The 27207-nt window shown below is 41.6% G+C and overlaps 2 protein-coding genes and 1 long non-coding RNA gene across 5 annotated transcripts in view; 2 read left to right on the top strand and 1 right to left on the bottom strand.

The window, feature by feature from the left end:
- Positions 1–2569, top strand: part of ACBD5 (acyl-CoA binding domain containing 5) — a gene marked incomplete at its 3' end in the record, with an annotated part of 30663 nt that extends 28094 nt beyond the window's left edge. For both annotated transcript variants that reach the window (XM_083467513.1, XM_083467511.1), the window contains exon 13: positions 425–2569. In XM_083467513.1, the coding sequence (XP_083323639.1) occupies positions 425–437 (13 nt within the window). The remainder of the gene's footprint in view (positions 1–424) is intronic.
- Positions 2570–3342: 773 nt separating this feature from the next.
- Positions 3343–24020, bottom strand: MASTL (microtubule associated serine/threonine kinase like). 2 transcript variants are annotated; one of them, XM_083467419.1, is made up of 13 exons: positions 23747–23975; positions 22405–22542; positions 21820–21959; positions 21098–21186; positions 19244–19350; positions 18541–18685; positions 16689–16861; positions 14417–15619; positions 11469–11604; positions 10575–10589; positions 7308–7421; positions 7121–7222; positions 3343–4376 (listed from the first exon to the last, which is right to left on the bottom strand). In XM_083467419.1, exons 1-13 carry the CDS (start codon positions 23948–23950, stop codon positions 4219–4221), a joined length of 2724 nt encoding a protein of 907 aa, XP_083323545.1. In that variant the 5' UTR covers positions 23951–23975; the 3' UTR covers positions 3343–4218. The 2 variants fall into 2 exon arrangements, with proteins under 2 accessions (XP_083323545.1, XP_083323546.1); XM_083467420.1 differs by lacking the exon at positions 10575–10589 and having other exon boundaries at positions 23747–24020.
- LOC310689725 lies at positions 7344–10267 on the top strand. Its single transcript, XR_014517624.1, has 2 exons — positions 7344–7462; positions 8455–10267. It is a non-coding gene; the product is annotated as an uncharacterized lncRNA (long non-coding RNA).
- Positions 24021–27207: the final 3187 nt, after the last annotated feature.

The raw sequence follows: 27207 nt of genomic DNA, 5'->3' as shown, positions 1-27207 counted from the left end.
CCAAACAATGGGAACTCACCCCATCGCAGGGATTCGAACCACCGACCTTCTGATCGGCAAGCCCTAGGCTCTGTGGTTTAGACCACAGCACCACCCGCATATATATATAATGGAGTTGAAGAGCCTTTGTATCTGCTGAATTTCTGGACATTTCACCAACAACGGTCATGTTACAGAAATGTGTAAAGCAGCTTATTCATTTTAGTATTAAAATGAATAAAGTAAAACAGTAAATGGTATTAATCAGGGATGGTGTAATTCTAAGCATTTTAAGGCTTAGAACAAGAATATTGTAAAATGTTTATGGGTAAATGAAAGTGTTGGGGTAGCAATTTTGCATGCAATTTCATCAAAGTCGACAGACGGCTAAGAAGAAATACTTAGGATGGCATTTCAAGTTGGTGTTTTCTTCTCCCCTTCTCAGAAAACAAAACTGAGGATTCAATTCCTGATTTTACTTAAGGACTGCTAACATGGAGACTCTGGAAGGTGAAGTAATTTAAGAGACCTGCAAGAACTGCAGATGCTGGGATGGCTACATCTTTCTTCTATTTTTTTCCTTTTGCACTACCTGGCATACCATACATGAATGGTCCCTTTCTCTTAGGTTACAAATAAATACAACTATCCCATCCAGCAATCACATGAACCCTAAATTAATTGTTTTGGAATGTACTTTTTGGATGAACAGTCTGTAGAGTTGAAGGCTATTACTGCAGCATCTACTGAGTGTGTTTCTTCTTCCCAAAGCTGGAATGAAGAAGTTCCTTCAATTAATGAAAAACAACAAAACAATAATGAAAGCCTGTGAATTGTTACTTTTAACATGATTTATTTTATAATGCCGCAGAAGACTTTCCACATAGCATACAAAACATACAATAAGCTGAGGAAACTTTAAAGTCTGGAATAATCCAAGTATCTGGATTGTATGACTGCAATTAACATTGTAGCTCTGGGAGATCTAATATATAAATTGCTGCTACATAGATGAGGTAGTTTTTTAGGAAACAAATCAAGGGTTTGAAGCTGTAGATTGTACTTCCATGGGGACCATCAGTGCTTCTTTAAAACACTTTAGAACAGCAGTCAGAGTTTGAATATGGCACGATAGAGTCAGAACTCAGTACACAGAATAAAGTACATAAAATGGCCCTGGCACTCCCTAACCTATATTGTCTTATTGAAATTAATGGAACAAGAATGTAAGTACAGTTTATTGTAAATAGTCCTTAATGTTCAGTTTCAGAAGTTGCATAATATTAATTTAGAAGGTGTTCAAAATGCATGTTAAAAACCTACATTGCTGTCCCAGGAAATGTATAGAAACAGGCTGTTGTGAATGGATTGGCTCCAGTGCTAGGGCAATAGGAAGCTGCTGCATCCAATACCTTAAAGGTGACTAAGCTGTGCTACATGTGCAGGCTAGACCTGGTAAAAGGGCCTCTATTATATATTTTCTCACTAGGGTTATAAACCTATGACTATTACCAAATACAGCAGGTGAGGCTTGTATGATTGAATGTTCCTCCATACCAGAAATTCCACATTATTTTAAATAAAAAAAGAGAGCTTTTCCCTACCATGTTTATGTGTGGAGGATTTTTTAAAAAATTGGGACAAGCATTCAGTCTTCCCATCTTCTGTTAGTAGTAGTGACAGTCCTGGCACAGATTCAGCTGGTGTCAGTGTAATTTTGCCCCTCGACTCAAGCCAGTTAGCCCCTTCCTGCTCCCATGGCTAATCAGCACTGTCAGCTTAGACCACTGTGTGTGTGTCTGCATGTGCACACATGCACATGTGAATACTCTAAAGCAGCAGTTGGCACCCAAACTTTTGTTGCATTTGCAGCTTAGGGCCATTGCTTTTTAAAACTTTAGGGCAATATTTCTATTGTTTTAATATTTTTTACATACATAATTGCTGCGGCATTTTCTCATACCCGGGCCCTTTACAAGTGCAAGTCTCTTTCCTTTAAACACTTTCAAGACAATTTTAGCATTGTCACTTTATTAGATTTCTACTTGATTAGATACCTATTTGAATATAACAGCCTGATAATTTCAGTAGTAACATCTCAGACTACAACTAGAAGGGACTTTTCTATAGCAAACGAGAAAGCTAGCAATTAACTAACATTACATTTCGTTATCTGATGTTATAAAAATCAACCTAAAGTGATTGCTTTTCAGTTTGTGTATTGAAAAAAATAGAAAAACGTATTCTAGACCTGTGAAAAGAGCAGCAACTCCACAGCTGCTTACTCCTTCATGAACCTACTGCAGTCAACTGATATACTTTAAGCTAATTTCTGGACTGTGACATTTTTTGCACTGTGTAACTCTTCCGAGTGATGCATTACAGAAAGCTCATGGGCAGTGTTGCATCTGCTCTGATGGCAAGGTCTTGAAGAAAAGCACCTTCATACCTGTTATATGCTATATAAATAATGTAATTACAGGAGTTAGAATTTCTGCCTTGTTTACTAGAACATGATTTTGAAGTTTTAAAAGTTAGTTCATCTTAATCTACTGTAAATAACATTTAATAAAGAATGACAGGTGCATTATCCAAGGACATTTTACAACTGAATGATTGATTGATTGAATGAATGAATGTAACATAGGCCTGTTTGAAGTTTAAGATTTCAAGGTTCTCAAAACAGTGACCGGGTTGGAATATGACAATAAGAACACTCTTGTCCTAATTGTTCCTAGTTGCTTTATTCTCATCAAGGATGAAGGGGATCAGCTTCAGAAAATACGCTTTCTTAAAAAGGACAGTCTTCCTGCTGTTTCACAGCTGGTTTTCACCAGAGCTTCAGGGCACAGCTTAAGGAAGGGGAGGTAGGAGAGCAGTTGTGGAAATAACAAAACTTTCAGTCTTCCCCAAAGGGTGGAGGGTGACAGCAGCAGGTAAACTAGGTAGTGTGTCTTCAGAACAGGTAAGTACTCCAGCAGATTGTCAGGCTTTGAGACTCTTTCCTCTAATAAGCCATTGGGGTTCAACTGGTGGGTTGAGAATCACTAGTGGGTCATGGCCTGACCCAGTGTGGGTCACAACAGGAGCGCTGTCACCATGCAAATATATGGTAAAAGATGAAGAAATGGGCCTCCATGTCTGGGTTAAAAGTGGGTCCTGGGCCTGAAAAGGTTGAATATACCTGAAGATACCATCACCACTGATTATATGAAGGAGGAAACTAACTGGGAATTGCAAAGTAGGTAGGCTCTGAGAGCAAGCTAGCTCACAGTTCTCATTTTATTCATTTGCACTGACAGCTCAGTTGTTTCAAAGCATTGCTCCATACATTTTACAGAATACCAGTACACCTGCTGAAAATATTGGGTAATCATTTATTCTGGGCTATTAAGATCAATGAATAACTTCACACCTTTATCATTTATTAATTGCATTTACTGGCAGCAGTATGTAGGAAGGTGTTAATTGCTGAATTACTTATATTGCCTACAGGTATAAAACTGGCATTATACAGGTGGGATAACCTCTGTAATGACTGCTAGATAATTCAGATGATAGTTTCATTTTGAACATGATAATATTTTGAATTAAAGATAGGTAACAACACCAAAAATAAAATGACAGTTGACTAGATAGGTAATAGGCTGATTGATGGCATTGGTGAGGACCTAAACAATGTTCATAGGTAAGGTGGGTGGGAGAAACAGACCTTGACAATGACATTAGAGATAATTTAGTACATTGGCAGCTTAAGCATCAGGGCAGGCAGTATACAAATTACCTAAAGTATGTGGGATAGGAGCATCTTCGGGCTTCTCTATAGGCAGAGCTTGAAAAGTCAGAAAACAGTTTTGAATTTAGTCTGTAAAGTGGCTGAATTGGAGGCACCAAAAGAATCACTATGCCCTTAACCTCCCAGGTATATTCAACAACAAAGCAGCTCTTCCAACGTTTGACATTTTGTTCAGTGTCACTGTGTTATACCACCATTAAATACATAATACTTAAAGACTTACATAAGGTGCTGTAAGTAGACTAAAAATATAGTTCAGAAGCTGTTTGGAATGAATGGTTTCAATACAGCTTGTAAGAAATATATATAAATATATATGCAGAGTTAAAAGCAAATCAGCTTTTTAAAAAAACTTAGGTGCGTTAGAAAATAGAGAGTAAAACTTATGTTAAGGAAGCTTCTTAAATGTGCCGTTCTCTGGGAAATAATTCCATTTTCCCGTACTACAAGCTGAATCCAGATACTGTTAGATGCTGAGCATTATTCCTAGCTTCAAAATAGGAAGTATCTGTTTCATCATTTGGCTGTGGTATGAAGGGCATGGTCTGATTATGCAGATTATCCCAGTCCACACCATGAAAGAGGGGGTGAAGTTTCAGCTCTGGAATAAATTTTTAAACAAAGGTTAGATTTCTTTGCATGAACACCACACTTTCCAGGTTCTTTGTCTGATTCTGGATGTCTGCAATGTATTTTTTCTTAAATTTGTCTGACTGTATTTAGAGTCATAAGACTGAAATTAAACATCTTAGTAAGGGTTTGCCAACGTACTCCTGCCCTTATAGATTTGAAATGTTTTTGCAATGCATTCATCAAAGTTCTCTTTCTACAGTAGGTAGCCCTAAGCCAGCACTTTGTTCCCAGAACTTGCATACTCTAGACCAGGGGTGTCAAACTCAAATTCATTGGGGGCCGCATCAGCAGTTTGGTCACCCTCAAAGGGCCGGTTGTATCTGTAGGACTATGTGTCCACTCTTTATTATCATAAATTATTGTCACTGCATTCAATTATTACTGTTTTTTGTAATAATGTAAGTAATAACTAGCTCTGAAAGCAGAAACATAGTCAGAATAATGGCAAGTAGATATTCAAATGTACAATTATTGTACAATTTACTGAAAAATGATTTTTGGTAACAGACAGTAATTTTTTTTAAACATCCAAATATTGCCAAACACTGTTTATTACACATATGGCAAACACAAGGCATTAACTTTTTTTTAACTTTTCTGACTAGATGGTTTCTGAGCACAATTCAAAGTGTTGGTGCTGACATTTAAAGCCCTAAACGGCCCTGGTCCAGTATATCTGAAGGAGCGTCTCCACCCCCATCGTTCTACCTGGACACTGAGGTCCAGCACTGAGGGCCTTCTGGTGGTTCCCTCACTGCGAGAAGCAAAGCTACAGGGAACCAGGCTGAGGGCCTTCTCGGTAGTGGCGCCTTCCCTGTGGAACACCCTCTCACCAGATGTCAAAGAGAAGAACAACTACCAGGCTTTTAGAAGACATCTGAAGGCAGCCCTGTTTAGGGAAGCTTTTAATGTTTGATGTATTTTAATATTCTTTTGGAAGCCGCCCAGAGTGGCTGGGGAAGCCCAGCCAGATGGGCGGGGTATAAATAAATTATTATTATTATTATTATTATTATTATTATTATTATTATTATTATTATTTATCCCGTGAGTCCTGTATCTAGCAGTATTTTGCTTTTGTCTTCCCAGTACCCACATGCATCACGCCAATTTTATTCCAGGCAGTAACTACTGGTACCTTACTCAAGACTGGTTAACGTGCTGTAACTACCAAAGTCTGATTTCCAATACGTGCTTTCGCGTGTGTGGGTGGCATTTTAATCCACATTAGTGACTGACAAGGTGAAATTGGAGCAGGGTAGTGATTCCAAATCACCGCCACATTCAGAATAAAGGTTTGCCATCGACTGGTGTGTTTGTCTCATCAGTATTGTAACAATTCGATTCGGACCATTGGTCCATCTAGCCTGGCACTGCCAGGCACTGACTAGCAGCGGCTCTGCAAGGGTTAAGGCAAGAGTCTTTCCCAGCCATATCTGGCGACAGTGAGGGTTGAGCACGGCTGACTAGCAGCGGCGCTGCAAGGGTTAAGGCAAGAGTCTTTCCCAGGGTTGAGTACGGCTGACTAGCAACGGCTCTGCAAGGGTTAAGGCAAGAGTCTTTCCTGCGCTAAACAGCCTCTCCCCAGCAAGGGGTTGCTCGCAGAGCACAAATGGTCACGTTCAGACCAATCCACAAACTCCTTACATTGCGTTAGCGGCTGATGTGGATCGGTAGCCTGCAAATAGTTTAAACTGCCACTTCTTGAACAATAGACCCTGCGACAGTAGTTTCCCCATCCCAATTTAATTACCCTTATGAGATTTTTATGATTACCAGGAGCTTTCCTCGCCTTGCAACTGCCTCTCTGCAAAAAGTGAACACGTGCCTTGGGAAGAACGAGACTTCTTTAGAAATCAGAGCGCTTTTTCTCCGCAACAACTGCTTTTCGGAGAAAGCTCTGCAGAGCGAGCCGCTAAGCAGGCGTGAGCCGGACTCCCGTGCGCTTCGCCTTCTGCGCGCTAAAGCGAAGAGGCGGCACTGCAGCAGCCAAATAGGCCGTCCTCCTTTTCTCTGAATGTGCGGTGCTGCCACCCACCCCCGCCCCCGCCCCGGTCTTTCCCTCAATGAATACACACAAGCTTTCTCCTTAAAAAAAAAGCGAGAATTAAAAAAAAAGCGCTGGCAGCCGGCAGCGGCTACACGGGCCGCATGAGGAGGTCTGCCGGGCCGGATTTGGCCCGCGGGCCTTGAGTCTGACACCCGTGCTCTAGACAATATGAAGCAGTCTCTAGACAGCAACTCCATGATGTGTGGATTTGATAAACCAGATTCACACTATCAGGAAAAAAACAGAAGCAATAAGGCAGTGTGGTGTAGTGGGTAGAATGTGAGGCTGGCTCAGGGAATCTGGGATTCAAACCACTGCTCAACCATGAAGCTGACTAAACAAGCCATGGCTGTATCTCAGCCTATCCTACTCTTTTGAATTGCTACAAGGGTAGAAGAGAGGCGAGAACCGCATACACTGCTATGGGCTCCATGGAAGAATAAATAAAATGGTTCTTGCCTTTCACTGGATTTTCATCTTGTGTTGCGATTTTTGTAACCTGGCAGCTAGTGTTGGGCTGACCATCTTCATGCATAATGACTAGAAATGGCTATAGCAGATAGTCTTCCCTCCAATAGTATATGTACTCAAACTGCAGGTTTCTAAATTGCTAAAGAAAAATCATAATGGTAACATTAAAGAGATAACTAACATATACTAACCCTTGAGTCCAGCTCGCTTACTGCTCTCAATGGTTAAAAGAACTTCTATGGCATTCTGAGCACCATCTGACAATTTCTCTTCATCTTCAGGCCACGGAATATCTAGAAACACACACAAAACATCTCTGTACTTATGCTGGACCAACAACCTTTGAAATAAATTTTGCTCGAAAGTAAGGTAATTTACCCCTTTTCAGAATATTCTGGAATACTTGTTGTGGTGTTTCGTCATTGAATGGTGGAATTCCAGTTAAAAACTCATACAAGCAAACTCCAAGTGCCCACCAGTCTACTGCAGGACCTGAAGTGAAGAAAGTCGACATAAATTGACCACCATGAGAGGTATTATGCAAAGGTATTGCCTGGGAAGATACCGAGCGCCCAAACACCTGTTATTCATGAAAGCAGCATACAAGGCAGAAATTGTTTTCTAATCACCTTTCCTTTTCCCTTCTGCTATTCTCAATATGTTAATGTTTCCTTAAAATGACGGAAGGCAGAGCAAAGCAAGTCACCTCCCATTCTAAACCACCCTGGGACTTTCAAAGACCAGTTGTGTAAGCAAACAAAAACTCAAAGGTCTGTATTTCTTAGGTTTTAAAAAGGAACCAAGCACATCATTTAGAGTAGTGGTGGGCAAACTTGTATCTCCAGCTGTTTTTTGACTACAACTCCCATCATCCCTAGCTAACAGGACCAGTGGTCAGGGATGATGGGAACTGTAGTTCCAAAACAGCTGGAGGGACAAGTTTCGCTACCACTGATTTAGGGCCACATATTCAAAATAAATTCTGATTGACTAATGATTGCAGAGAACAAGTCATTAGTATAAAAATACTGTACTTTTCTGTGTATAAGACTAGGTTTTTTTAACTTAAAAATTATGTTTAAAATGGGGGGGGGAATGTCTTATACATGGATAGTGCATGGGGGGACGGGACGTGGGACTGGTTTATACCACGAGCCGGAGATTGTCAGCAGCATGTCATTGGTGGCTGCGGCAAGGGGTGGTGTTGATTGGCTGTCGCTGCGGCAATTGGGCGGGCAATTGGCTGCTTCTGCCAGCGAGGAGACATATGTTAGGAGGGGCAATCCTCTCCCCGAAAAGCTCAACAACTCTGGGCAATCTCTCCCCATTTTCTTAATTTTTAGTCCCCCCAAATTGGGGGCGTCTTATACAGGGGCTTGGTATCCACGGAAAAGTACAGTAAACCTTTATGTGAATATCTAGTGTAGAAATAGGCACCACAGAAGCTCAGACTCAACAGGAAGTTCTCTCTGCAGTGCTAATAGGACAGCATATGGCGAACGTCCACTTACTTGCTCTTTGACAGCTTTAAGGTTTACAAAATTACGCCTAGCATGGAGAAGGTGGACAGAAAAAAGCCCCACCCCCTTTTCATAACACTCGTGGACATCCAATGAAGGAGAACGTTGGAAGAATTAGGACAAATAAAAAATACTTCTTCACTCGGCTCCCCCAGGAGGGCAGTGATGGCCACCACCTTGGATGGCTTTAAAAGAGGATTAGACAAGTTCATGGAAGAGATGGGTATCTGTGGCTACTAGACATGATGGCTTTGCTCTACCATCCATAGCTGGAGGCAGCAATACATCCAACCACCAGTTGCTGGAAACTACCAGAGGGGAGAGGGTTCTTGTGCCCATGTTCTGCTTCCTGGTTTCCCACAGGCATCTGGTTGGTCCCTGTGAGAACGGGACACTGGACTAGATGGGCCAACAGGCTATTGGTATGCTCTGAATGAAACTGAATACTGATCAAGTGCAGTCAAAAACCAAGCAGGCAAAGCTGTTGAGACACCACAAGCCATTAAAAAGCAACATGCACCCTGCAGCTGCTGCACAGCTAAAGCTCCAGACAGCCCATCGTGTCAGGAAGGAAGGATGCACTTGCTGTGAAAACTTGCTTGCACTGCAGATGCTGGTACATTTTCCTGCTGTTTCACTCACCCCCACTGTCCAATGGGTTCTCAGTACACAGCGGTGAAACCACCCAAGAGTATGTGCTTGTGTGCACGAATACAACAGGTGAACTGAATGACCCCAGTCATCAGACCTCAGCAACTTCGGTAATTGCAGAAGTTTCTGCCAGCTGGTAACAAATTGTTTGGTTCATACATTCTATCTGTATTTGAATACTCAACGGCAGATAGTCAGGAGCATACACATGAGAAACCAGCCCATTCATTTAATCAATATGGTAGTTTTCATATGAAATAAAAACTAGGTGTATCAAGTTACCTAAAGCCTCTTTCTACAATTCAGTTTAGCTCTTGATTTCTAATAAATATATAACCAGCAATCAGTGAAGCAAGTAGCATTTAATAATGTGAGAGGATTTTTTTTGGGGGGGGGGAGTAGGAATATGCATAAAGCTGTCAAAGTCTAATAAGATCACATCCTATAGGAAGTGTTGAGAAAACTGTATTTCATATTTGATAAAATGGCCACATTTTTCAGGACAAGTTTCCTGATTTTCACTACAAGACAACCTTATATGGTTAAAAGTCTAATGGCACACAATTCCCACACTTCTCCATTTATAAATGACACTGTGGCCATAACTCCCAGCATTATTACTTTTCTTCCTGTCCTTTCTATCCTTAGACTCTGCTTCTATATATCCTCAAGCTGTCCTTCTCCCCCGATGGATCTGTGCAGATTACACCAACTTCTTTATCCCAATCTTAAGTGCCAGTGTAGATGGATCCCTCTTGGTATCCATGACTAGACATGGAGCTGCAGACAGCACAGGACCCAGTTTGCCCACCTCAGCTCTAGTTTAGTATGTGTTTTGCTGAAACCAGATTGTCCTATTATAGGGAAACTATGTTCAAAAGAAGGATTGTAACTTGGGTATGTTGGTTTCCTCCCGTGAGAAGCCAACATTAATTCCACAGATTTTTCCAGATGATTAGCTATGTGCTATTGCTACTGCATGTTAACCTTTGCAGGACAGACCTCCTAACTGCAATTAAGAGTGGTAAAAGGAATTAGTATGTTTCCACCCTCCACATTAGATTTGTTCTTTAAAATATCACCACCATCATCTCTATGCAGCAGGCTTCAGAAAACAAAAGAATGGAGCACTCTACTAGGATTACAACACGGCATTTGTAAGCAAGATACTTATTGCCAGTATGGTCAGGAAAGAACAATGGAATTCAAGATCTTCCATGGAATGGGTCTTCTGCCATATTAAATGTGCTGGACATTAAGATGCCACGGTGTTTTTATTGCTTCTTGTTGCTGCTGCTGTATAGTTATTTATTTCTGCCCCACCCCTTTCCCTGACGGAACAGGGAAAAGATGCAGCAGCAGAAGCTGATACAGCTATATGCCAAGTCATGCGGATCTCTCACTTTCTTTCATCTTAAACAGTGTGATCAAATTATGCTTTGACTGTTCTGTTAAGTGCTATAATCAAACTTACCAGTGACCTGAACTCCTGTGTAAAAAAACAAATAAAAAAAAAACAAAAAACACCAGGGAAACATTTTGATAAATATATATAAAAAACTTCATTACATTGCACTCAGTTTTTACATTTTTCTAACGAGTAACTTTTTTACAAATTCACCAACACATGGTATTTTTATAAAGACAAGTATCCTAGCTTTGCTTCCTTAAAATGGTTAACTTAATATATAAACACACAATGAATATTTTGCTACATTGTCTATTTATCACATACTAGCAGAGATTAGAGGACGGTTTATAAATTTTGCAGGATCAAATGGCAATACTTGCAAACTATATTGCTCCAGGGTGCAACTCAAGGGTTGAATGTATGAATGCACCTGCTTAAGCTAACAGTGCACATACAAAAAGCAGCTAGTTAAGGATAACCATATTTTCTTATGCGCTTGTTTCTCTCGCATTGGGTCATACCATTTTTCTTCCTGTCATTCTGAACTGGTGCAAATCCAGAAAAACCTAGCCAGGAGAACAAACCAAACTATTAACCCATGGCTTGATCCTGTTTTGTTCCACCCCAATGTGGGAATAAATCATAGTTCAAAATCATCTGCAATGGAATTTAGACCATCCATAATTGTGATTTAATGAAACACTGAAAGCAAAAACTTTCACTTTCCTTCCCACCTGTGCAAAGAAAATTGAATTTAGGAAACTTAGGATAATAGTGCAATGAAAGACTAAATAAGGAAAAGAAAACACCCTTAACCCTTAGGAACTTCTAAGGTTAAACACAGATTCCAGTAATGTCTAACAACAAAGTGCTCTCAACTGCAGTGAGCCAGATCTCACTACAAAAATGAGGAAATGTGTGTAACAGATACATGAAATTATACTGCAGTTTGCTTACCATGAGCCTTTGCTAAGAGGAGCTCGGGTGCCAAGTAGTCAGGGGTTCCTAAAATGCGTTCTCTCTCTACTGGAGTAGCTCCTCTTCGGACACTCTTGGGGGTCCTGTATGGTGTACCACTGTTTCCTTGAGGGGTCTGATGTCCAAGAATAGATATATCAAACACAGTTATCAAACAAGCTATACGTTTATACTTTCACACTGGCTGTAGGCTCAATTACTTGAACTGTGGAGCCGAAAAAGCATCCAGCAATGATGGCCCCTCTGAATGTAAGCCTCCTAATGAGGACTTCTCAAGCATTGCCTCCTTTTGTGCCAAGTCTTTCTCACATTCCATTAAGAAATGCCTTCACTGAATATGACCGTTTTAAATGGTTTTTAATAATAAATGACATTTGTCTTATCAAGGCCTCTTGCTGCACATGAACAGTGAGTGTGAAAGGAATGAGAGATTCTGAATCTTTATTTCTACAATCCATTATGAAACTAGGCCAACCACTCAAGGACAATGATGAAGCTATGGATGTGTCAAATCTCTAGAAGAAATGCACTCATGAAGACTGAAAGATGTGCCTGGGAACTGCATCTCTCCCGTAAGGTCTACTCTTGGGAACTTCTCACCCTTCTTCAAAGAGTCCACCAGCAACTCTTATTAATTAGTCTTAACCCAAAGCCTTCCAGGGATGTATTTTTCAACAATGCCCTCTATGATCAGTTTTATATGCAGCTTTTAGCAGTAATTATAGTTATTATAAAAACATAGGAGGCACTGTTTATGTATCCAGAAAGTAAAACGTGTTCATTTTTAAGGCATGAACATCACTAAGACTAAACTGCACCATTTGACCAAGATGCTCTTCCTAAAACAGCACTGAAGAAAATGCACAACAGCCACAGAGAGAATCTCAACAGCCACAAAGAGAATCTGTCAACAAAACAGATTTACATACATATATAATTGTATTCGGATGCCGCCTTTCCACAGTTCAAACTATGCTCAAGGTGGCTTACAACATTTAAGAAATAAGTAACTGCAACATAACAAAAGTGGTCATAAACAATAAATACAACATCAAAAACACACAACCAAACTGAATAATTTCCACATAAACCATAAGATCTAAAATCAAGATACAGAAACCTCCAACAACAAAAATCTCCAAATAACACGCCAGCCCAAGAGTCTGTTCAGCAGCCTCAGCTTTTGTAGTTGGAGTTAAGTCAGGGCCCTGCCCTCCCAGACCAGGTAGAAAAGGCCTACAAGGCAGTGACCAGGTCTTCCAGGACTCACAGCAGTATAAGCATGTGAAAGGGATCGTGCATAAATGGACTAACTCCACCCTCTAGATACTAACATGCATGGTTGACATGTACCACTACCCCAGCCAATGCACAACTGACATCAGTCCAAAAGGAGCTCTGCATAGATGCACATGCATTGGGCTCCCCATATTGAAACATAAATTCTGATTGACAACAGTTCGTGTTCCCATGGAAAGATCACTATACGTGTACATCATAAAGGGCTGGGGGTTTGGCCATTGTGTGCATTAGCATACAGTGGTACCTCGGGTTAAGAACTTAATTCGTTCTGGAGGTCCATAATTAACCTGAAATTGTTCTTAACCTGAGGTACCACTTTAGCTAATGGGGCCTCCCGCCGCCGCGCAAATTCTGTTCTCATGCTGAAGCAAAGTTCTTAACCCGAGGTACTATTTCTGGGTTAGCGGAGTCTGTAACCTGAAGCGTCTGTAACCCGAGGTACCACTGTATAAAGCTGAGTTAGCCCATTTAAGATCGGATAGCCTCATCATGTGTTCATACGTAAGAAGAGTTGCACCCACTGATTTGTCATTTGTGTAAATGGAATCTACATTCAACTAAACTGTCACCAAATGAAAAGAAGAAATGTGTACCCTCTTCTTCAAGTTAACTGCTTCCTTCAGAACCTCCCACAAAGCCTACAACCATTTCACACATAATGACTTCCCTGCGCGGGAAATTATACTGTAATACACAAAACCTATTTCAACACAAGTGGCAGCCATTGACTGGCAGTAAATTCCCCATGGTGTGGTCATACACATTTTCACCCAAGTACATACAAGGTACTCACAACTTCTAAATCTGTGTAGGAATGAGTTAGATGTGGAACAGAGCCTGTTCCTTCTGCCAAGAAATATCACCAGTGATGTATCCATTTTTCTCAATATTTTCATATTGCGAAGTATTGGGGGGGGAGTTAATTTTTTCTAAATCACTTTGGTTATTTGCCTTATAATCAAGTATTATGTTCAAATACACCATTATGAATCAAATGTTGTTGGAAGAGGAAGGAGGAGGGAGGATCAGGCTAAGGAGCCTGCGGTCCGTCCGCCCCTTTGAGGAAGCTGGATCTGCTGTCCACCTAGCAGCGTTGTCCCTGCTGGGGGAAGTGGAGGAGGCAGGCGAGACGAAGCGACACTCTTCAGTGAAGCGGGAGGAGGAGGAAAGGAAGGGAGCCCTTATGGAGCCCCTTCCTTTCCTCCTCCTGCTTCGCTGATGAGGCGCTGCGCTGCTCTGCTGAACCCAGCAGAGCAAGAGGGAGAGCTGCGCAGCACCTCTTGGTCTGCTGGCTTCCCAGCGAAGCAGGATGAGGGACGGAAGGGGCTCCGTAAGGGCTCCCTTCCGTCCCTCATCGTGCATCGCTCTGAAGGCATCACAACAAGAGGTGCCGTGCAGCTCTCCCTCTTGCTCTGCTGGCTTCAGCGATAGTTGCGCAGCCTGCATTCGCTCCATAAGACGCACACACATTTCCCCTTACTTTTTTGGAGGAAAAAAGTGCATCTTATAGAGCGAAAAATATGGTAGCTGAAAAGGCAGCTCTGTCCCTTCAATAAGGGCATTTGACTTGTATCAAGTGGCCCTTTGATACTGCACAATGTTCAATAAGCCTGTTTTGTACCTACCTGAAATACGTTGTAAGGTGCTCCCTTTTGTGCAGGTGTAACAGTCATGGGATAAGAGCCACTGCAAGCAGAGATATCCATTCCTTCTACTGTCATCCAGCTAATTCTCGAAGGCTCAGATGTATTAGACACACTGATCTGACTGTTGTAACTCCGAAAAGCAACCACATTTTTCTTTAAGAGTTTCAGTGCCTTCATCTCCACAGATGAAGAGCAGTTACTGTCAGTGTGCATTTCAGTGACACCTTTCAGGTTTTTGTCCTGCTCATGATACAATGGTTTGCTCTCCTGGACAGCATGTACTTCTTCACTTCTTGGCAAGGCATCTGGGCAATAAGGTGGTGATGTTGACATGTTCTCTGTTTTTAGCTCCTCAAAGGTGAGATCTTTAATGCTTCCATCGAAATCGGAAAGGCGCTTTTCCAAGTGACTCTCTGCAGTAGATACTTCTCGAAGGGACAGATCCGAGTCTACACTCATGCTTGCTAAAGGCTTTTCATCATCAATGCACAAGAAACTGGAATTCATGTGTTCCTTTTTCTCATTTTTTCCACAATCTGCATCTAGATCATGCATGAGATTCTTTGCTATTAGAGGATTGGCAGGTTTGCAACCCCTGTTTTGTTCAGTGCAGCAGCAATCTTTTGCTTGAGCTTCATTTGTACAGGTCTCTTGCAGGTGTCCATCAAGTTTTAAAGAACAGATTTCAGTTGTTAAACCCGTGCTTTGTTTCTCTGGAATTTTACAGCCCCGTTTGTATTCTGAATTGCTTTTTTTGGCAAGGATCCGTTCTTGTGAAGGGCTGGTGTCAATTGATTCAAAAGATCTTTTGACACCTCGCATCTCCAACATTGTCTCCTTATCTCCCAAAAGGGACAAGTGGTAACTAGATTTTGCAACCTTTTTAGTCAGAGCAGGTTGTTCTGTACAGCCCTTTTCTTCCCATTCTTTATATTCTGAAAGACATTTTCGGCCGAGGTCTTTGATAGCGCTAGTCCTTATAGAAATATCACATGAGTCAAAATGTCCAATCCGTCCTTTGCGCCTGTTCCCAGAGTCATTGCTGCTAATAGGAGAGATGACAGACTCCAGTATTTTCTGCTTTAAGCCTTTAGCATCATTGACAAGCAGAAAATTTGTATCCTTGGCCTTCTCTGGTACATTCTCTTTGCCTGGGGCAGATGAGAGTATATCTTCTGCTTCCTGAAAATCAAGTACTTCCAAATGTATGAAAATGTTTAAACGAATTAATAAATTATACAAACTTATTATACTATTCCCTATTCCTCCTTTTAGTCGAGACCCCCTGTCCCAGGGCAGCTTAACAACATACTGTATATTAAATTTGCAGTAGATTAAAACAAAAACCATACACAATTAAAAGGAATACAACAGCAACACAAAACTGTTTCCCTCCAATTCAAGTGCTTGCAGAAAGGGCCTGCTTGCCAAAAGGTGAGCAGGTTTCTCTAGGATGAAAATTTAGACACCAAGACTGAGAAGGCTTTGCTTTGTGATACATCCATCATACTTCAGATAGCTTCTGGGGTGGAAGGGGGCAGGAGAGAGAATAGAACTGGGCCCTCAATACAGACCTGAGTGCCCAAGAAGGTTTGTATAGAAAGGGGCAGTCCTTAATCATGGTGGTTTCTCGTTTGCATTTTCCCAGCCAAAATCATATCCACCATACTAAACACTTAACAGGTGGAATAAAACACTTTACGAACAATGCACTCTGCTGCACATATATCACACTTGAAAAAAGAGCTGTGTAATCGTACAGCAAAGAAGTCCTAGGTGCCTGTTCTGGCGATACTCCTCTTCCCCTTACCCCAAATCTCCTATGCATCATAAAATCAAGGGTAGATCTAAGGTTTCTTCATTCTTACAGGAGCACCATAGTCTTTCTATTTAGACCCTATGTGAAAGCAGAACTTGATTTGTTGCCCCAAGAGACCTTGTGTTTAAACCCACACGGTTTCTCCTAGTTCGGGGCTTGTGTTTCTTTACACAGCAGCATGTTTGAAAGAAGGAGAACAGGAGGAGGTTATGTGAGCCCTAGGGTTACTATATGCCTACCTTGGAATCTGCTTGTACCTGTACTGAAAAGCCCAAGAAGATTTAAGGACTGCCCTTCTGGGAGGTTAACTTTTTTAGGCTTCGGAATGTGGTACAATGCCCTCCTCACAGGGTAGATTCTGAATGATTTATTTAGAGCAAAGTTAGAGGAAGAAAAAAAGAAACCATCAGAAAGAAAAGAAGTTGTCCTGACCTGCACGTCTTTTTCCCACCTGGGGCTGCTGCAGCACTCTGACTCCATGCTGGATAATTGGGTGCGGGAATGGCTACTGGCGCTGGAGGTCCCAAACCTTCTCCTGCACTGATGCAGAGTTGGGGTCAGACTCCTCACAGGCATTCCTGGTGTTATAGCCGCAGAATCTAAACCTTCAGAAATAGCAATTCATGTTTTTATGAAGACACAAAAAGCATGGTAGCCAGTTTCATGGCAAATCAGCTCAACAGTGAGGGAAGACTAGAAAAAGTATGTAACTCTCAGCTTGCCCTGCCTTACAGGTCCCACACCCACCCCGCTCACAATTCCAGAAGAATTCTTGATAATTATTCTTACTGCGACATTCAGTATGAATAATACAATAGAAGTACATTATGCAAGTGGCAATGAAGCAAGGTCTTCTTTCAATTATTATAAAATACAATCAAGCTATAAAAAGCAGTAATATAAATGCAGTCAAAAGACAAAAAGGGGGAAATGGGATTCGTGTGCAATATGGAGTTCTGCCCGGTGGGGAGGGTGTGAATGTGGTTGCTACACTTGGTCGCTACATTACACTGGCACCAAGATTAGCCACTTATCTGGAGGAAAGAAACCATCTCAATAAATAATATGAAAGAGAAAAGAAAACAAGGCAGTCAAAGCAGCTAGAATGCCCACCCATCTATCCTGGAGAATAAAACAGCATTCACATCACAGCAATTTGGTTTCTCTGTTGAAGGCTGAGGCTAAGACAAGCCCCAAATCTCAAAAGTTTAAAGACTATTTCAATAAAACAGTGTGAACCCTAGTTCTGTATATCTGAATTTCTTTGGGTTCAGCCACCAGAAACCTTTCTGGGCAGCTTGCAATACAGAAATACCGTATACAGGCAGTGACCATTTTAGGCATGTCCAATATGTGCATGACCACATGCGTGCACACCACACTGAACCTGGAAGTGTCACAAAAGGGGGTGTGGCGATCACACACAGGGCCCCCGGACGTTTGATGGTCTATTGACCCTGTGCCGCCACTGCGATTGCTTTTTCCTGTACCCTGTATCTCACGGGGACACACGGAGTCCAGTCAGTTGTTAACATAAACAAATAATCAAGTTTATTTTTAAATGCAGGAACAAGCTTATGGTTTCAGTTAATTTTTCTCTTGTCAGTTTCTTATTCTTAGTTCCTAACAACTCCAAACTGATTATTCCAACCATCTATCTGACTCCACCTACCAATTCCTCTCACTCTCTCACAATACAACTCTACCAACCCACACCTAAACCTCCCTCTTCCTTCTTCAACTCCCAAACCTCAACTCCCAAACCTCAACTGACTTTCAAAACCTCCCACTCTAACTTTTATTCCCCCCTTGCATTCTCACTGGCCAATCACATCACACCTATTTTAACCCTTTCCTTATGATCCATCCTAGGAGGCAAACGCCACAGGGGGCAGAACGGGGTAGGGTAGAGGCAGAATGGGGGGTTTGCAGGCTTTCTCAATGGTGTTTCAAATACAGGTATACACAATTTCACTTAAATGCACATAACCCCTACATAAATTGGGAGTTGCCTGTATTAATAATAAACACCTACAAAGCACTACCACACACAAATCTCAAAGCTGCACAAAAAGCAGCATAAATGATAATGAATAAATTTAAAGTTAAAAGAACCTGGAGCTGGAAGGAGACCACAATATGTTCCATGACCTATGTTCCAAAAATGGGTCACCACCACCAAGAAGGCCCTTCCCCCAACCACCACCTGCCACATCTCTGATGGCAAGGGCATTCACAAGAAAGTATTTAGACACATGAAGATAGGAAACTCTTTTATACTTACATGCTTTCAGTAGCTTGTTTGACACAGAACTGTAGTCTTTGTGGTTCACGGATAGCGGGGAAACAAATCGTTGAGAAAGCTGAGATGTATTTCCACAAAGAGGGCTTGGACTAGGTGCATGCACTGTCCCTGCCACTGGGGTATACTGTCAAAATGAGAAGCTTGTTCAACAGATACACAAACAACCAGATACAAGACAGTCCATAACATTTTATTATTTCATATCCTATACACACTTGATGTAACTGGATCTTTGCAATAAAAGGTTCTTGTAACATGCTTTATGCCAGGGACAAGGAGGTTGTAGCCCTCCAGATGTTGCTGGACAAGAACTCTCACCGTCCCTGGCTCTTGGCCATGTTAGCTGAGGTTGATGGGAGTTGGGGTCCACAACATATGGAGGACCATAGACTCCCCATCCCTGCTTTACAGGGAGAAGGAAACATCAGCTGAAATTCAGGGATTGTCTAATACTCCCAAAGACTGAGAACTTTCTCAGGAAATTTATTAGAACCAGGAAAAGAGTTGTGCTCACAGGTTGAGAAACATGCTTTCCATGCAGGAAGTCCCAGGATCAATTTCTACCATTCTGTCTGAAACTGCCAGTCAGTGCAGACAAAACTGAGCTTTATGGACCAAAAGTATAAGCCAGCTGCCTATGTTCTAATCATCTGGGAAACAGGAAATTATTTTATCTACTTACAAAACCCAAGGAACTGATGAGAGACAGCACTTGTCCAGGAGTGCGTGAATAGTCTTGCATAGGTTTAGACATGGATGGTGTAGTGAGAATATCCATCATATTTAGTTCTGAAGAAAGAGTAAGAGTATTAGGACCTACTTTATAATTTGGTTTTAAAAAGTATTTTTAGGCTGCAGTGAAGCGCATTTAGCTCTAACTTTAGACTTGGCTATAGGCCCCATATGAACAGTAGAAATGGTGATAGGAGCACCAGGTTGGGGAAATGATTTAACATCATGAGCTGGTTTGTACATAACACTAAGCCAAACAATGGTTTAGTGTGAATATGTGGCTCCTGGAGAGAAAATGCTGCAGCTACAACACTCTTCCCTCAGTCATCTTGCTACTGAGCTGCTGCGAGCCAAGGCATCATTTACCTCATGGTTTGTCTCGCTCCAGATAAACCATAAGCTGCAACAGAGGCTTAGGTTTACAGCAGAGGTGGGGAAATTCTGGCCACCAGGGGGTCTGATTTGGGCTTTGAGGCCAATTTCCCATCCACCCCCTGATGCAGGGAGGACAGGGCTTAATCCTGCACTGGCTGCTGGAGGAGACAAACCACAAGCCCAGATTCAGATAGCATACTGAGCCAAACCATGGCTTAAGCTTATGGGGTACATCAGCAAGAGGTCCTGGGGAGGAGCACAGTGGTCACACAATTTCCTCTCTAGGAACCCTCAGACTTGTGCATTTGTGCTAAGCCATGATCTGACTTAGTGTTATATTTGAACCAGCGCTACATCCAAGTCTTTCCTCCATCCCCAACATCTCCCTTGGATGTCCCATCACCTGAGGGAATTAATTGTGCTGTACTGAATTGTTATAATCGGTGTAAGATGCACTGGGGATTATCTGATCAAATGGTATAAATCTTAGTACATTGTTTAGCTATTTCTACTTGCACTTACCAGTAGAGGTCACTGCAAGCCAAAATATTACTTTATTAAATTCCATAAGCTTGAGCATAGTAAAACGAAAAGCAGCTCCTCACAATGTTGGTTTTTTGGCAATGTGGAGAGTTCCAAGCTTCTCCAAATGTTCAGTTAAATAAGAAAAAAATATAGGCATGTTAAAGAGGCTTGTTTTGCATATAGCTGGCAGCAGTTCCCACACTGTGGCTCTTGGAAAATAACTTGAAGAAATTGCTTCTTTTGATCTACACAGAAGCATATACCTAAGGAAGGTCAGGATTGCTACTGAAGATGAAAAATATATGTGAATCAGACTGAAGAAGTTTTACAGGGGGGAAAACTGAAACTGAAAAAGCACAAAAATGCTTACATTACACCTTGCAAATATTTCCGTAAGAGTCACCAGCCTGAAAAACTATTTGACTTTCACATGTGCCAGCATTTAACTTACGGCACAATCCTATGCTTGTTTACGAGGAAGCAAGTCCTGCTATTCAAGGAATCCTACTTGCTAGTGAGTGTTTATAGCAGCTTTCCTCATCCTGGCATTTTGGATGACCATTCCCATCAGTCCCAACCAGCATGACCAATGGTCAATGATGATGGAATCTGCAGTCCAAAACATATGGAGGGCCTCAGGTTTGGGAAAGGCCGGTTTATAGGATTGAAGCAGTTGTCACAAGCAACCTGGAGGAAAAAAATGAACTTCTCCAACTTAAAAAAAATGTCCCTGTCTGGTCACCTACAGGTGACAAGGCAGACTTGTTAATAATGAATCTTGGTACATCTAAACTAATGCTAAGCATCAATATATATATCTGGGAGAATTCCAATCATCTCTTAGATACACACACATACACAAGTGTGTATGCATGAGATGGGCTGAGGTGTATACATGTCTCACCTCTATTCAGAGTAACTCTGGAGAGACCAAAGTCTGTCAACTTAATGTGACCCTCATTAGATATCAGCATATTGTCTGGCTTCAGGTCTCTGCAGGTATAAAGAAAATGAAATAACATTGCAGCACAAATGCAGGTGGCTTATTGTAACATGGGGCACTATTTTCAGAGGTCACTCCCCACTTCCCACAAAATGCTATCAAAGGAACATTCATCCATGCTAGGCCAGTAGGTCTAAGCACCAAGTAGCTTTGGTAAGAAATAAGACTACTAAGTTTGCATGTGAAGGACACAAATCCCTGTGCTTCAAAAGAAGAGGGCGTATTTGTCCTATGTTAGTAATATTAGTAGCATTATTTTTTGCCATTAAGTATGATATAAATGTAATAAATAACAAAAAAAAAAAAACAATAGGGAGGTGGTAGTGTAAACTCCAGCAAGACACCTCAACAGGTACATAGGATTTTTTCTTCCTTTGATGAGGTTTTGCGTTTATGTTAATATTACTTAGCAGAAAACAAAATACCATTAGGAGAACAAGCTAAGTGACATATTTGATTCCTTGAGGAACTGTGGTGAACTGCCAAGGCAACAGCTAGACTGACATTAAAAGTAACATAAGAGGGGAATTCAATTCTGCCTTGTTTAAACACCTGCAGTCTCCCTGGTCTCAACTAAAACTGGAATGAAATGCAGCAAGAAAGGCATCAAAACCCAATTTTACCTGTGGATTATCCCATGCCTGTGAAGGTAATCAAGAGCCAGTGCTACTTCAGAAATATACTTCACCGCCATTTCTTCATCAAAATAGCCATATATGTGAAGAAGAGATTTAACATCTCCACCAATGAGATACTCCATTACCTGCCAGTGAAAAATGTTATTATAAAAGACATTCATTGTTCTCTTGGGTTAGAGGTAACATCTATTATAATTCTATGCTTGGAGTGTGGGTGAAGTTCCTGATTTCCTTACATTACTGTTTTCTAGAATGCATGCCAGTTTCTAGAGAGACCATGTCAGAAGTCATGATATAGGCAGAAAAGGAAATTAAATTATGGGGATTTTTAAAAGGGCCAAATCAATGATGGCTTAATACAGAGATATACTTGGGGTCTCTACAGCTTGTTTCTTTTCCAAGTTGACTATCCTGAAAAAAGGTCAAAGTTGGTCAAGAAGAGAACAGAAAACAAAAAACAAATTTGAAATGTTTTTAAATGCTACCTTTCAGAGAAGACAGACTTCTCTAAAACTGGCTGGGGAGCATATTTTGGAAGCTACCTTAAGGCACTGTAAGTAGTTTACTCACCAAGTAGACATTGTTGGCAGACTGAAGTGAGTAGTATAAGTGCACAATGAAAGGACTTTTACTGAGAGCCAGGGCATCTCTCTCTGCCTGCACCTGATGGACCATATTCTTATTGATCAGGTCAGCTTTTTTTACTACCTGTAAAGCAATACATGAATAGGTTGATAAACAGAGGAGGGAGGAATTCATTGTTTGTTTGCTTTTTAAAATGTTTTCATCTATCCAATATGTCACACTTTCAACAGATACTTACGTTTCCAGCATATCAAACCAAGTAGTAAGAAATAGCTGAAAATGCTATTACTGATAACTGGTAAAATAAAGGCATACAAGCTAATACAGCAAATCTGAAACCTAGGGGCTAGTCTCAACTCACTTACCTGAGAATAAGCCCTACTGAATTCAACAGGCCTTCTGAGTGGACCTAGTTACGATTGCATTCCGAAACAGTAACAGCCAATTGAAGCCCAATGGGTGCCTAGCTAAAGTGAAAGAAAGTGTATATTTGCTGTTATTAATAGCTTGTGGAAATAGTTGTGGGGAGAGGGGAAGGAGGCCTGGAGCATAACTGACAGCATGTGACACCTGTAGGCGGGGCCTCCTTGGCTAGGAGCCACCACAGAAAAGTCTCTGTCTCTGGTCTCCACCCTCGAGGAGGCGGGAAGGCATCAGTCGGATGGCAAACAGATGAAAAATATAGAAGAAGAAGAAGAAGAAGAAGAGCCGGATTTAGGTATAAGCTAAACAAGCCATAGCTTAGGGCCCCGCTCTCTTGGGGGTCCAAAAAAATGTAAAGGAAAAAACCTGGATGTACATTTCCAAAATATAAGATAAAAAACAAATAAAATAAAACCTACATACAGCAACAATGTTTTGTGTTGTGTAGGGTCCTATTTGTTATGTGCAAATGGCTTTAGATACCTATTAGGTCCATAAATTACCATACAGTGGTACCTCGGGTTAAGTACTTAATTAGTTCTGGAGGTCCGTTCTTAACCTGAAACTGTTCTTAACCTGAAGCACCACTTTAGCTAATGCGGCCTCCTGCTGCCGCCGTGCTGCCGGAGCACGATTTCTGTTCTCATCCTGAAGCAAAGTTCTTAACCCGAGGTACTATTTCTGGGTTAGCGGAGCCTGTAACCGGAAGCGTATGTAACCCGAGGTACCACTGTATAGCATATATTCAACACAAAAAACAGCGACAATTTGTTGTTGACGAAGGACAGCTGGGCATATTAAGGGGCCCCATTACCTTCAGTAGCTTAGGGCCTCATCAAACCTAAATCCGGCCCTCATAATAATAGTAATAACAATAATAACATAAGGAAGCCGGTGGGCTCACCTTGACAGCGTACAGCTTCCCCGCTTTGCGGCCCAGGTAGACCTTCCCGAAGGCGCCTCGGCTGATGGGCTTGACGATGGCGAAGTCCTCGATGGAGGGCGGCTGGGGCGCCGCACCGCGCCTCGCCCGGGACGAGCCGGGCGCCGTCTCCTCACGCAGGCTGCTGTCCTGGGGAGGCGCCGCCGCCGGCTCCACCGACCCCATCCTCGCCTCCCTCCTCCTCCTCCGCCGCCCGCTCTCTTCCTCTCCCGTCCCCCCCACCCGGCGCGGCCCCAGCCCCAGCTTCGCCCCGCGACAAATTCAAAGCTAAGCTCCGCCTCCCCAGCGTGCGTACGTATGACGCAGGACGTCAACTGGAAAAAAAGGGGTGGAAACGGTCCGCACGCCGGACACCCGGCCAAGTCGTAGAGGTAGACTCGAATTAAGAGGTTTTCGACAAACACTTCCGGCTGAGCATCGGCGTCTCTCGCCCTCCCGTTGGACTTCGAAAAGCGAAGGATATTGTCGCTTTTCAACACCACAGGGCGGGGCTGCTGGTCTGATATTCAAGAGACAGGGCGTGTTCGTTTCATCAGCTGTCAAACAGATAAACAACTACAGTATATGGCTTTTAGAGGACATCTGAAGGAAGGGGTGTTTTTAATGCTTGATGTTTTACGGTGTTTTTTATATTTTGCTGGAGTGGCTGGGGCATATAAATAGTAAAATAATCATCACCTCATTGTAGCACCCTGCTTGTGGTTAACGCTTAGCTGGAATGAAATATTCAACGCAGCAATAGAGAATTTAAAATAATTATTTATTTGTCAGACAAATAAATGAGAGGCACAGTGGTATATGGTTACCAAGCTCTGGCCTGGCTCCTGCCATTATGGCCAGCCCTTATATTCCCTTAATCCAGCCCCCTTTGCTCCTCCTTGGGCTGCCTCTGTCCAATCAGCCTGGTTGGATTTCCTATTGGCTGATTGCTATAACCAATCACAATAGATACACCCATTTCCTTCTATCCTTATAAGGGAGACAAAGAGCTATATATAAATGACAAATAAGTAATAATATATCTTACATGTGTCTCAACAAGGAATCTTAATTACCAGCTCACCTCTTGCCCTCCCTGCCCTATTGCCTTCTAAAACAAATGGTTAATCTTAAATTTTTATCTTAAACATATGTCAAGGATCTTGAGTTTCACATCAACATTGAAAGATATCCTTCATTTGAAGGTTTCTAAACAAATGTCTGACAGCTAATATATCAGGACAGCATTTGATGGCGTCTTCTTGTCTGGCAGGGGCTGGACTGGTGGCTGACTTAATTTCAAGATAAATACAACTCTTCTAGCATTTGTTAAATCCTTTGCATAATTACATTTAAGCCAACATATTTAATACACAACACAGATAGCCTCTTAAAAGGAATAAGGCCTTTTTAAAGTAGAGAGAGAAAGAAAGAAAAGGACTCAGTTTAAAACAGTTTCAGAAGAAGCCTCCTCCCCTTCAGCAAGCTGCTTTTCCCATTATCTGTTTAAGGAAGAAACAGCTTTAAAAAGACTTCCCAGCTAGATGCTTTAAAAAGACTTCCCAGCTAGATGCTTTAAAAAGACTTCCCAGCTAGATGCTTTTTTCTCCCATTTGCCTCTGGCCTTAGAAAATACAGCTCAAGGTTTAAGAGAGGCCCATGGTATCATTTTACTATTTGCCCATTCCTAATTATGTTTATCTCTGTTTTTTTATCTTCTGTAACATGTAGGGTCAATGTCCTGCTTTTAGTCTGTAATTTCAGCTTTTACGACTTTGAGAATTGTTTTCTGCTATCAATCAAAAGGGGCCCCTTGTCTTAGGAGAATGGCCAAGGTTTTCTCTGCCTGGCATTGAAACATTTGAAAATCTACTTTTGAAAATCTAAGCCCTCTTTAATATAGGAACCTGATCAAGATATAAGCCAATATAAGTCTTGATTAAATATGCAGTCTATATTCAGATGCCACATCATCTCTCTGTCCGGAGAGAACCAACAACCACAATCATATCATGCAAGCTTTCAAGTTTTCCTGAACTCTTCATCAGGCTGCATGCTAAACAAAACAATGGGGTGGAGGTGGGGCGGGGAATAGAATTGTCCAGGAGTCCTTTATCTTTAAGGGTGTGCGAAAGGCAGAAATTAGATGGATATTGGTGTCTAATATCACCATTGGAATGGATGAAGCATCACCAGTTCAATTGCTGTATGTCATGCACCTATTAAAGGTCAAGGAACCTGGAGTGGGGGAGGGGCGTTATTGGAAACTTTTACGTGATTGTATACGTTTTAACAAAGTGTAAAGAGTAGGGTTAAATGTCAATAAAATGTAAAAAATAGATTTTGTGACAACTCAAATGAATAAAGCCAGTGCTTTTTCTAGGGGTATGCATACGCTAAACATTTTGTGAATCTTTGTACTTTTGTCCATTTCCTGCATTTATTTTCTCCGATTTGGACTATAAAATGGTGATTTTCTTGAGTCAAAATGAGAGTACCCCTAAACATTTTTTTAGAAAAATGCACTGAATAAAGCAGATGTAGTTGTTGAAAAATGCACATTTTGCATTTCGTTGTCATTTAACCCCAGCTTTTACCTGTCAGTTGAAGACAACACTTTATGTATTTGATGCAGTGAACTGTGGGTCAATGAAAGCTTGTACCATAATAAATCTGTTGCTGTGTGTGTCATTTTGTATATAATCTGTCTATATAAATATTAGCATTTATAAATTGCTACTGAGTTCAAGGCCAAATGTGGTTTTGGGAGAAGGGCTATAGCTCAATGTTAAGATTGTTGGGAAACTGCCAGGGAGATAGTGTCCATCATGAGCCCCCAAGCCGGAGTTCTGGACGATCCATCGGCCTCCCGTAGACAGGCAGATCCAGCAGTTAGCGACACGAAGCCTCTGGAAATTCCTAGCCACATTCCAGGGCTGGGTGTACACTGTTTATCAGCAGAAACACAGCCAAAAGCTTGCACCGCAGAAGAGCATAATTTACAGACTTTATTAGCGTTTAACAGAACAAAAGAAAACGTGACCGTTCTGTGTCAGCATCTTCGGCCAACTGAGAAAACGAAAGGAAAAAACAGCAAGCATAAACATCCTGTGAATAGGACATGCGCAGACTCTGTTGCTTACAAAAGCCTGCTCCCTTTTAAGGTGGAACGGAAATATCCTAACATCCTCCCCCTTTCCGTGTAACCTGTTGTACCTGTGGTTCACTCAATTGCAACCTTTGTACATAAACCTTATGTTGTTCTTTGTTAACAACCTTAGACAACAGATCAGCAGGAATTTCATTTCCTGCCATGTAGGACACCTGAATCAGTCCTTTCTGGATACACTCTCTTGCACGATGTAACTTAATCTGCAAGTACTTGGTTCTCTGCTTGCAACTCTCGGAGTTCAGCAAAGCCAAACACGATCTATTGTCTTGAT

The sequence above is a fragment of the Podarcis liolepis genome (genome assembly GCF_965112155.1).
Source record: "Podarcis liolepis genome assembly, chromosome: 12".
Taxonomy (NCBI): Eukaryota; Metazoa; Chordata; class Lepidosauria; order Squamata; family Lacertidae; genus Podarcis; species Podarcis liolepis.
The sequence above is the reverse complement of the archived record's forward strand: the minus strand, read 5'-3'. Positions and strand labels throughout refer to the sequence as shown.

What these genes read in the sequence shown, in the direction of transcription:
- MASTL (XM_083467419.1), bottom strand. Translation starts at nt 23,950, where the DNA reads ATGGGGTCGGTGGAGCCGGCGGCGGCGCCTCCCCAGGACAGCAGCCTG. An exon ending in CTGCCAACAATGTCTACTTG is followed by an intron (nt 21,960 to 22,404) that starts GTGAGTAAACTA and finishes TTTCACTGGCAG; the next exon opens with GTAATGGAGTATCTCATTGG. An exon ending in AGGCATGGGATAATCCACAG is followed by an intron (nt 21,187 to 21,819) that starts GTAAAATTGGGT and finishes TTATACCTGCAG; the next exon opens with AGACCTGAAGCCAGACAATA.